This window comes from Conger conger, chromosome 13, assembly GCF_963514075.1.
Source record: "Conger conger chromosome 13, fConCon1.1, whole genome shotgun sequence".
Lineage (NCBI taxonomy): Eukaryota > Metazoa > Chordata > Actinopteri > Anguilliformes > Congridae > Conger > Conger conger.
In genome coordinates, this window is record NC_083772.1 from 23475263 (window position 1) to 23487600 (window position 12338).

At 43.8% G+C, this 12338-nt stretch overlaps 1 protein-coding gene across 3 annotated transcripts in view; it reads right to left on the reverse strand.

Annotated features, from left to right (window-relative positions):
• Positions 1–12308, reverse strand: part of LOC133108130 (E3 ubiquitin-protein ligase rififylin-like) — a 20439-nt gene extending 8131 nt beyond the window's left edge. Inside the window, exons 1-3 of one of the 3 annotated variants that reach the window (XM_061217563.1) lie at positions 12112–12308; positions 8409–8488; positions 1959–2139 (exon numbers count right to left, since the gene is read on the reverse strand). In XM_061217563.1, the coding sequence (XP_061073547.1) occupies positions 1959–2129 (171 nt within the window). In that variant the 5' untranslated portion in view covers positions 2130–2139; positions 8409–8488; positions 12112–12308. Of the gene's footprint in view, positions 1–1958; positions 2140–8408; positions 8492–12111 lie in introns of all 3 variants that reach the window. The other 2 variants (XM_061217564.1, XM_061217562.1) reach the window with 2 other exon arrangements.
• Positions 12309–12338: the final 30 nt, after the last annotated feature.

Below are 12338 nucleotides of genomic sequence, written 5' to 3' on the forward strand. Positions count from 1 at the left end.
TGACTGTCTGGTGTAGTCTGAACTTGGGTGCATTTTCAGACACATTGGCAGTTCAATCTGCTTTCCTGAATTTGGGAAGTGGGCTAGGGTTGGGAATCTCTCACTTAAGAGGGAAGCAGTGTAGCTTCGGACACTTTCTCTTCCCTATGGGAAATCCTCTGAGGTGTTGCACGACGCTAACGCTAGCCGGTTATACAGGTCATTCTGTGTGCAAAGGTCACGCCATGTCACTAACAACAAGGGCACTGTTCAAACAGAAACCAACGGTCTGTATCCACCATGAAAGGGCTGAGATTAGGACAGGGAAATTGCCTATGTTTCCCAAGAGACCACATTTCTCAATTCTCTGCACCATCACCTTCCTCTTACTTTGCTTGTGTCAGTCTGCCCATGGAGAAGTGCACTCACTGAAACCACATTTCTGTCAGAGAGGAAGCGGGACCACAACACATCAAATATGTAACCAAATATTTTAGCTCTTTAGATGCCTGTGAAATTGAAACACTCCAGATTCAGGGCTGCAGGCGGCACTGATGGAAGTCTACGGATAGCGCTCGGCGCTGGCCGCTATGCCGGAGGTGAAAGTCTGAACGCATTCCTCGCATTCTGCTTGAAGGTGTGTGGGGCTGCAGATCAGAGAGACAAGCTATTTCTGGAGCTACACAGCACTTCCACCTGAGACACAGGTGTACACACACACACACACACACAGGAGCGTATCTTATGACAGTGTGCGAAACACTATCTCTACACTATAAACTAACCTACAGTACAGACCAGCAATGCAACAGATTAGCTGTGTCTTGTATGTATTATTGGAAGAAGTGCCGTTTTGTGCGAGTCACACAATAATTATTTATTTATTAAAAGCTGCTTCATTTTACATTTATCAACTGAACCAACCAGCTGCTGACTAACAGCACATCGAGCTGGATGATAACTCAATATATAATCCTATTAATCATATTTAAAGGTACAATTGGCAAGAGTTTTGTGTTAAAACATTGTTACAAGACCATTGTAAACCCTTCCTATCGTTGAAAGGCTCACTGACATGTTGACTCACCCTCTGCCTGTGTTTCTAGTCTTTAAATTTGGGTTTGAAAATATACATTCAGTGTCAGTGTTGTGGTTTGAGGGTGTTTGTTGCTGCAATTCCTCTCTTGACCGTTTTAGTAAACTAAAATGGAAATGTAATATAATGTAGTGAGAATGTGCTTGGTAACCGTGACAATCTGTACTGTGATCATGAAACTCCATGCTCAATATGGACTGGTTGTGCAGAATGGCACTGTGTGTTAAGTCACTGCTGTGCGGAGGGAAGGAGATAAACGTGACGTACAGTGGAGAGGACGGTGAGATGTGGTGGAACTGTGTGTCAGGTCTGTGTTACAGAAGGAAGGAGATAAACGTGACACACAGTGGAGAGGACAGGGAGACGTGAGGGAGACACAGGCCCTGCAGGGATACTGGAGCCATCTCGCTCTTTGACCCCTGTGAGAGAGAGAGAGCAGGATGCTCCCAGGGCTGGGATGGGCTCAGCAGTGCAGCCTGCAGAGTGAGTGACTCGGGGAACACACGTGTTTCAGCGAGTCAGAAATATGAGAGTACTAAACGCACTTTATTCAGGGTTCAGCAGATGCAGTCCAAAACGGCTCACTTGCCTGCTATTGCGTAAATAATAACTTGTATACAGCTTGTATACTCAATAGCAGGCATCCCGTCCTCCCTCGTGACGTGTGGGTTTTTAGTGTTTTTTGGTGTTTGTGGTTGTTTAGCGTTTGTGGTTCTTAGCTTATGTGGTATTTAGCATTTGTGGTTCTTAGCTTATGTGGTATTTAGCATTTGTGGTTCTAAGCTTATGTGGTATTTAGCATTTGTGGTTTTTAGCTTTTTAGCTTTAGCTTATATTTAGCGTTTGTGGTTGTGAATGCCTCCAGCTGACCCCCCCCCCTCACCTTGCGGGCCAGGGAGTCAAAGCGCCCCCCGCAGGCCGTGCAGAGGTGCTCAGGGCCGGGGGGGGAGGGGGAGCTGCTGTAGCCCGAGTTTGAGTAGGCCTCTCTCGGAGCACTGCTGTCCTCCACACTGCCCGAGTCCAGACACAACCAGTTACAGCACGACGCCCACATGGTCCCGCTTCTGAGTGCAGGGAGAAAGGGTGAGACTCACGCACACCTACACACACACATACACACACCTGCATGCATACACCTACACACACACACACCTGCATACTCTACATACACACCTACACCTGTACATACAGTATACACACCTGCACACCTACACACAAACCATACTCAACATACACATACCTGCACCTGCGCATACAGCACACACACACACACACACACACCTACACCTGCACCTCAGAAATGTTTGGGACAGCCTGGATAAACCTGCACATACAGTGCATCCGGAAAGTATTCACAGTGCTTCACTTTTCCCACATTTTGTTATGTTACAGCCTTATTCCAAAATGGAATAAATTCATTTTTTCCCTCAAAATTCTACACACAACACCCCATTATGACAACATGAAAGAAGTTTTTTTGAAATTTTTGCAAATTTATTAAAAATAAAAAACTAAGAAATCACATGTAGTGGTGTGAAAAAGTGTTTGCCCCCTTCCTGATTTCTAATTTTGTTTTGCATGTTTGTCACACTTAAATGTTTCAGATCATCAAACAAATTTAAATATTAGTCAAAGACAACACAAGTAAACACAAAATACAGTTTTTAAATGAAGGTTTTTATTATTAAGGGAGAAAAAAAAATCCAAACCTACATGGCCCTGTGTGAAAAGTGATTGCCCCCTAAACCCAATAACTGGTTGGGCCACCCTTAGCAGCAACAACTGCAATCAAGCATTTGCGATAACTTGCAATGAGTCTCTTACAGCGCTGTGGAGGAATTTTGGCCCACTCATCTTTGCAGATTTGTTGTAATTCAGCCACATTGGAGGCTTTTAAGGTCATGCCACAGCATCTCAATAGGATTCAGGTCAGGACTTTGACTAGGCCACTCCAAAGTATTCATTTTGTTTTTCTTCAGCCATTCAGAGGTGGACTTGCTGGTGTGTTTTGGATCATTGTCCTGCTGCAGAACCCAAGTTCGTTTCAGCTTGAGGTCACGAACAGATGGCCGGACATTCTCCTTCAGGATTTTTTGGTAGACAGCAGAATTCATGGTTCCATTTATCACAGCAAGTCTTCCAGGTCCTGAAGCAGCAAAACAGCCCCAGACCATTACACTACCACCACCATATTTTACTGTTGGTATGATGTTCTTTTTCTGAAATGCGGTGTTACTTTTACGCCAGATGTAATGGGACACACACCTTCCAAAAAGTTCAACTTTTGTCTCGTCAGACCTCAGAGTATTTTCCCAAAAGTCTTGGGGAACATCAAGATGTTTTCTGGCAAAATTGAGACGAGCCTTAATGTTCTTTTTGCTCAGCAGTGGTTTTTGTCTTGGAACTCTGCCATGCAGACCATTTTTGCCCAGTCTCTTTCTTATGGTGGAGTCATGAACACTGACCTTAACTGAGGCAAGTGAGGCCTGCAGTTCTTTGGATGTTGTTGTGGGGTCTTTTGTGACCTCTTGGATGAGTCGTCGCTGCGCTCTTGGGGTGATTTTGGTCGGCCGGCCACTCCTGGGAAGGTTCACCACTGTTCCATGTTTTCGCCATTTGTGGATAACGGCTCTCACTGTGGTTCGCTGGAGTCCCAAAGCTTTAGAAATGGCTTTATAACCTTTCCCAGACTGATAGATCTCAATTACTTTCTTTCTCATTTGTTCCTGAATTTCTTTAGATCTTGGCATGATGTCTAGCTTTTGAGGATCATTTGGTCTACTTCACTTTGTCAGACAGGTCCTATTTAAGTGATTTCTTGATTGAGAACAGGTGTGGCAGTAATCAGGCCTGGGTGTGGCTAGAGAAATTGATCTCAGGTTTGATAAACCACAGTTAAGTTATGTTTTAACAGGGGGGGCAATCACTTTTTCACACAGGGCCATGTAGGTTTGGATTTTTTTTCTCCCTTAATAATAAAAACCTTCATTTAAAAACTGCATTTTGTGTTTACTTGTGTTGTCTTTGACTAATATTTAAATTATCAGTCGTTGTCCTGCTGAAAGCTGAACTGTCGCCCCAGTCTGAGGTCAAGAGAGCTCTGGAAGAGGTTTTCATCCAGGATGTCTCTGTACATTGCTGCATTCATCTTTCCCTCAATCCTGACTAGTCTCCCAGTTCCTGCCGCTGAAAAACATCCCCTCAGCATGATGCTGCCACCACCATGCTTCACTGTAGGGATGGTATTGGCCAGGTGATGAGCGGTGCCTGGTTTCCTCCAAACATGACGCCTGGCATTCACGCTAAAGAGTTCAATCTTTGTCTCATCAGACCAGATAATTTTGTTTCCCATGGTCTGAGAGTCCTTCAGGTGCCTTTCTTGCAAACTCCAGGCGGGCTGCCATGTGCCTTTTACTAAGGAGTGGCTTCCATCTGGCCACTCTACCGTACAGGCCTGATTGGTGGATTGCTGCAGCGATGGTTGTCCTTGTCTCCACAGAGGAACACTGGAGCTCTGACAGAGTGACCATCGGGTTCTTGGTCACCTCCCTGACTAAGGCCCTTCTCCCCAGATTGCTCAGTTTAGACGGGCGGCCAGCTCTAGGAAGAGTCCTGGTGGTTCCGAACTTCTTCCATGATGGAGGCCACAGTGCTCATTGGGACCTTCAAAGCAGAAGTTTTTCTGTACCCTTCCCCAGATTTGTGCCTCGAGACAATCCTGTCTAGGAGGTCTACAGACAATTCCTTTGACTTCATGCTTGGTTTGTGCTCCGACATGCACTGTCAACTGTGGGACCTTATATAGACAGGTGTGTGCCTTTCCAAATCATGTCCAATCAATTGAATTTACCACAGGTGGACTCCAATTAAGCTATAGAAACATCTCAAGGTTGATCAGTGGAAACAGGATGCACCTGAGCTCAATTTTGAGCTTCATGGCAAAGGCTGTGAATACTTATGTACATGTGATTTCTTAGTTTTTTATTTTTAATAAATTTGCAAAAATTTCAAAAAAACTTCTTTCATGTTGTCATTATGGGGTGTTGTGTGTAGAATTTTGAGGAATAAGGCTGTAACATAACAAAATGTGGGAAAAGTGAAGCGCTGTGAATACTTTCCGGATGCACTGTATTTCCAGTGGCCTGTAGTGTAGTGGTAAGGTAAGGTAAGGTAAATGACTGGGACACCTAAAGTCAGTGGTTCTAATCCCGGTGTAGCCACAATAAGATCTGCACAGCCGTTGGGCCCTTGAGCAAGGCCCTTAACCCTGCATTGCTCCAGGGGAGGATTGTCTCCTGCTTAGTCTAATCAACTGTACGTTGCTCTGGATAAGAGCGTCTGCCAAATGCCAATAAAGTAATAAAGTAAAAAGAGAAAGTGCTAACAGAAGTGCTAGTGAGAGCACGCTAGCTAGAGAACGGTGGTGAAAGCATGCTAGCTAGAGTGCTAGGGAAAGCATGCTAGTTAGAGAGGGCGCTAGTGGAAGCATCCTAGAGAGGGTGCTGGTGGAGGTGACTGCGCTCTTGTGCAGGTATCTGAGGTGCGAGGCTTGTGTGTCTTGGCGGCTGCAGTGCAGCTCATCATTAATTCAGGGGTGTCTTAGTAACCGTGCGACACCCTATCTCAGCACGAACCAGGCCACCACTACCCGCTACGTGCTAATTAGCATCGGCTGCCTCCACATGCTACACAGCCCACACTTCAGCTACACGCTACCCGCTCATTAGCATCGGCTGCCTCCGCGTCCTACACAGCACACACTACACAGCGCACACTTCAGTGCTCTAGTTAGAGCTGGGGAAGAAGGGGCCTACACAGCACACACTACACATCTCACACTTCAGCGCTCTAGTTAGAACTGGGGTTGAAGGGGCCTCTCTGCAGTCTGATTGAGGTGGGCAAACAGACCCAAAGAGAGGACAGCTTTGCTCAGCTTTATTTTGGTCTCAGTTGGTCATTGAAAGTATGATTGAACAAAAGTGCTGTGGTCAGATGAGACCAAATTGAACATTTTGGTCAGTTACAGCATCGGCATTATATAAAATAATGATATTGTTTATTTTTTTGTGCACTGCCAGTCAGTGGTGGCGATAATTATGGATCCCACTGTATTATATATTTATTGGCCCACAATCACCCCCCCCCCCCCCCCCCCACTTAGACAGAGGACATTTTTATTATAAAATTACAATATTTTACATATCTACAAGGGACTACTGTATATTACCACGGCTATTATAATTCCAGATTGGCTGCAGACTCCATTGTGATATCCCTGCTAACAGACCCATGGAAGTGAATTCACTAGATAAGAAAGTCTGAGGGAAAGGCACAAACTCTGAAGATGTTCTGGGCCTTCTCCTCCCCAGTCTCTGGGCTGATCTTCAGAGAGATGGGGAGGTTGTGGCATCACTGCTCTCCCCAGCCTGTTTCACCGCGGTCTGGCAGTTTGCCATCCACTTCCTCTTCCTGTGCCTGTGACCTGCTCAGCCACTCACAGCTGGATTTTGACACGACTGCAGTAAATATTTAACTGAGGTGCTGCAACATTCACTTTCTTCATGATAGATTGATGTAATCACGGTTTAAATTACCCATGTTTTTAAATTGGATTAGATTAAATGAAATTAGTTCCAAATGTGGTTTGCACAAAGGGGGTTTCTGTGGGCTGATTAGAGGTGGAGTGAACCCGACAGTGGTTCAGCAGACCACAGCAGGCGTGCTGCAGCACAGAAATCCTGACGGGTGTGTGTCTGTGGGTGGCTACTGCAGAGCATAACTGGCACATAAACTCTTCCCCTCACTCAACACACACACCTCACTCAACACACACACTGCTACTCAACACACATACCGCTATTCAACACACACACCTCACTCAACACACACACTGCTACTCATCAACCACCTCACTCAACACACACACCGCTACACAACACACACACTGCTACTCATCACACACCTCACTCAACAGACACACTGCTACTCAACACACACACCTCACTCAACACACACACTACTACTCAACACACACACCGCTACTCTACACACACACCGCTACTCTACACACACACCGCTACTCAACACACACACCTCACTCAACACACACACTGCTACTCAACACACATACCGCTATTCAACACACACACTGCTACTCAACACACACACCACTATTCAACACACACACCTCACTCAACACATACACACACCACTACTCTACACACACCCCGCTACTCAATACACACACCGCTCCGAGAACCATGCAAAACCAGCTCTGTAGGGTTTCAGCATCTCTGCATCTCTGCAGGTGATGACTATGTGTCCAAGTAAAACATCGGAAGCGACCATTTGAGGTGCTGACCATAGCCAAACAGTGTTTCTGCCCCTCTAAAAGTCACCATGGGAACAAAATATTTTTACTGCAAAATGTATCAGTAAAAAAACAAAAAAAAACATTATTCCTCATTAATATGAAGAATTAATTTGTGTGGTTAAAAGCAGTTACTTTTAACAGCAACAGGGGTAAAACCCCCAAGGGTACTATACCCAAACTGAGCCAGTCCAGTGAGAGAGCCTCCATTTTGTTTAAATAGGACTCCATGGAAACCAGGCCCCAGGAGATCCATTAGACTTTGTCTCCGAGGACTCTATGGACGCATATCTATCTGCTACAATTCAGAATAGAACACGCCGTCCATCAAGCGTACTGCACAAGCATACATAAAGAATACACACATATAAAAATACACACATACAGTACATACTCGTACACAATGTAAATAAACACAGAAAGGAAACCATTTAGATTTCATCATTGTTAAGTCAATCGGCAGTTTCTTCATTCATGCACACATTACATCGTCCATTGTACACCTCAGATAGTTTTGTTTTAATTCACCATCACTTTCTGTTGATGTTTTAGATATGCTGTTTTTTCAGATAATAACAGAAGATCATAACAGAAGTCTTCTCCACAGAACTTACTTTCAGACAATCTTGGTGAGTTAAAACACAAGGCCAAATTCATTCATCTTAATCTTAGTGCCAGCATTTAACCAGAAAACATCTGTTTGGTGGAGAGGAAAGGCCATATCCATCCATTCTACGCCTAAAAGGACAAACAAGAAGACCTGCCAAGGCCTGGAATAAAACAACAAAAAACCTTTTTTTTTTTTTTTGATTTACTGCCAAACCCAAACAGGAAAGTCCGGTGAGCAATATTCTGGAGATTGTTTCCCACAGTCCTGCGTCAGTCGTCATCGCAGGTGGAACATTGTCCAACACAGTGAGACCCCCCCCCCCCCCCCCCCCAGTCAGAACGCATAAACTTCACCTATGAAGATCAGGGGGCTTCCCGCATAGTCGCAGTTGCACAGCAGGGTGAGCGAGGCGCCCAAAGTGTCAGCTCCCGGCCTGCTGATAAACAACACACACAGCTGCATGTCACAACACACACAACACACACAGCTGCACATCACAACACACACAACACACACAGCTGCATGTCACAACACACACAACACACACAGCTGCACATCACAACTCACACAGCTGCATGTCACAACACACACAACACACACACAGCTGCATGTCACAACACACACAACACACACAGCTGCACATCACAACACACACAACACACACAGCTGCACATCACAACACACACAGCTGCATGTCACAACACACACAACACACACACAGCTGCATGTCACAACACACACAACACACACAGCTTCACATCACAACACACACAACACACACAGCTGCATGTCACAACACACACAACACACACAGCTGCACATCACAACACACACAACACACACAGCTGCACGTCACAACACACAAAACACACACAGCTGCATGTCATAACACACAACTCACACAGCTGCACATTACAACATGCACAACTCACACAGCTGCAAGTCACAACACACACAGCTGCACATCACAACACACAAAACACACACAGCTGCATGTCATAACACACACAACACACACAGCTGCACGTCACAGCACACACAACACACACAGCTGCACTTCAGAACACACACAACACACACAGCTGCACTTCACAACACACAGCTGCATGTCATAACACACACAACTCATGCAGCTGCACATTACAACACACACAACTCACACAGCTGCATGTCACAACACACACAACACACACAGCTGCACGTCACAACACACAAAACTCACACAGCTGCACATTACAACATGCACAACTCACACAGCTGCATGTCACAACACACACAACACACACAGCTGCACATCACAACACACACAACTCACACAGCTGCATGTCACAACACACACAGCTGCACATCACAACACACACAACTCACACAGCTGCATGTCATAACACACACAACTCACACAGCTGCATGTCACAACACACACAACTCACACAGCTGCATGTCACAACACACACAGCTGCACATCACAACACACACAACTCACACAGCTGCACATCACAACACACACAACTCACAGCTGCATGTCATAACACACACAACTCACACAGCTGCATGTCACAACACAAAATGCACACAGCTGCATGTGACACAGGCCTACGGTTCAACATGGAGGTGCAGTACCAGTGGGGTCAAAGATCACACACTGAAACCCCTATTGTTTTAAGCACTGCTGGAATTGCCATTATTAGCAGAGGACATTTTTCAACCGATTAAACTTATTAAAACAGATGAAGAGCACTGTTCCCACAAGCATAAAGGTAACCAAGCATATAAATATTCTATTAAAGGTACACTAGGTAAGATGTTTGTGTTAAAACATTGTTACAACACCATTGCAACACAGATCTCTTCCTATCATTGAAAAAGGCTCACTGACATGTTGACTCACCCTCTACCTGTGTCTATAGTCCTTAAATTTTTTCTAAATATACAGTTGACGGACCGGCACTCTGTACCAAAACATTGTATAAGTATACAATAATTCAAGCTCAGTGGTTGAAAATTATTTTTAATTGCCACAGCCAGTGGCGTTTCAATATCAGCGCATTTACAGAGAAGGAGGGATAAACAGTTACCTATTGTACCTTTAATCTTTGTGTCCATGGGTAAAACAATTTTAACAGCAGGGAAAACTTCCTTAACTGTGTTTCAGCAGGAAACTAGATGACTTCTCCTTGTGATCACATGATTAGACAAAATTGAACATTGCCCTTTTTATTATATGTTTATAAATGTGGAATGCCATCAGGGTGCAAAGATTGTCATACAAGTCTTTGTTAACCCCACAGGCAGTTATGAAATCTGAAACCATAATCTAAGTTGAGAACCACAACCTCAATTACAGCAAAAAAATAATATATAGGCTATATATATATATATATATATATATATATATATATATATATATATATATATATATATATTATGATGTGGGTCTTTTACTAAAAACAAGTGGTGAAGACTGATGAATGAAATACTATCTCTCTGGGCTGCAAGACCTTTAAGTAGAAACAGGTTGTTTCTTCATTAAAAACAATATTGATTTGGGGTTTAACACTCAATGAAGAGTCTTAATCCCAGAGGTTCTGGAGAAGGTGGTTTACCTCACCAACTTTTGTGTAAAAAGATTTTACCAACACATTTCACAGTCACAGCACACCGCTGACAACAGGGTCTGTAATGTATGTTCACGGATGCGTTTCGGTTAGACAAGGGGTGCAAGCCAAGACAGGAGACCTGGACACAATCAGAGAGAGGTATCCAGTGATCTCATTTAACTTGATACAGAGCTGTCCCAAAGGGCTTGTACCACCCATGACCCAAACCAAGGTGTAACGTTACCGGATGTTACTTTAGGCCAGAGCCTTCCAACCGTGGTCCTGGAGTACCCCCGTGTATGCTGATTTCAGTTATAGCTGATCTGGAGTTTAATTAAGGCGATTGAAAGCGTGTTCCTTAGAAGAGACTTAAACCCGATGTTGGTTATCATGTTTTGTCCTAGAACTCTTGGTATAGTACACAGACATACACATTCACCATGTAATACTTAAATTGATTTGAACTGTAGGTCTATCAATTAATCAATCAATACAACATATAACCGCTTCCAAAATCTGCCATTTACAACGGCACATAAAAGAAAGCCGAAGCATTGGGCCAAGTTGTATAAAAATTGAGCTGACAGGCTGAATGTCCTTAAATGAATATGGAATATTCTCTTAATTAAAAAAAAAAGAAGAAAAAAAAAGTATTAATAACTAATGTGTCACTGACAGAGTAATCATCCCTAATTAGAACGTCTCTAATTAAAAACCATTAACAACTTCAGGAATTGCAATAAAGGTTTGAAAAAACCCCAGCATGCACAGGGGTATTCCAGGACCAGGTTTGAGAACGTCTGCTTTGGGCAACTTAATGTTAGCGATCTAATTTACAATACAGTAGGATTCTGTAAGTACCTAAGTTTGATTTTAGTTGACGTCATATCAATCTAAATTACGTTTCTTGCGTAAATTGACATGTAGTAGCATTTAGTATAGCTTTGACATTTCTGGAAAATGCCATTATGTGCAATCTAACACCATTGCTGAGAATGCTACTAAGGTAAACATTTACACAGTGAGCATTACAGTAGCCAGTGAGCACCACGTCCCAGCTGGCTAACCATAATAATCACAATGTGTACGATGGTAGTTAGCCAGGCAATCTATTCCAAAAGTCTTCGCGTAGAATACTGAATCAGGAAATGGCCATCTTGTTGGCTGTCTAACCCTTGCGATTCTCCCAAACCACATTGATCAAGTTGTAAAGTCGTTACGACAGCCAGCCAGGAAGTTAGCTATACTAACTAGCTAACAAAAGCTAACTTTACGTAAAGTTTGTAAATAAGTCTAATGCAGTTGCTTAGTTATGTATTCACACACTCAAACATCTTTACAAAAGCTGACAGGGGCATGTTAAATACAATTACGATAACATGCTAGACCGTCATAATCAGCTGGCAAGCTAACGAATAGCAAGTTCTGAAACGGTTCGTGGAACTCCTCGTTAACTTACCTTCTACTGGAGTCAACAAATAGGAGCGGTTTAGCAAATAAACCAACTGTATTGTCAATGTAATGGTGGAGAACGTTTACGGGTCTTTATGGCACTCTAATAAATAAGCTGACAAAACTTTTCCCAAGTTAAATCTAAACCGTAAGAAAATGACAGCCTCCCCGTTGCCATCTCACTTCCCACTTTATGATCCACAGGCAAACAGCCCGCACATTAGCATCCGAGTA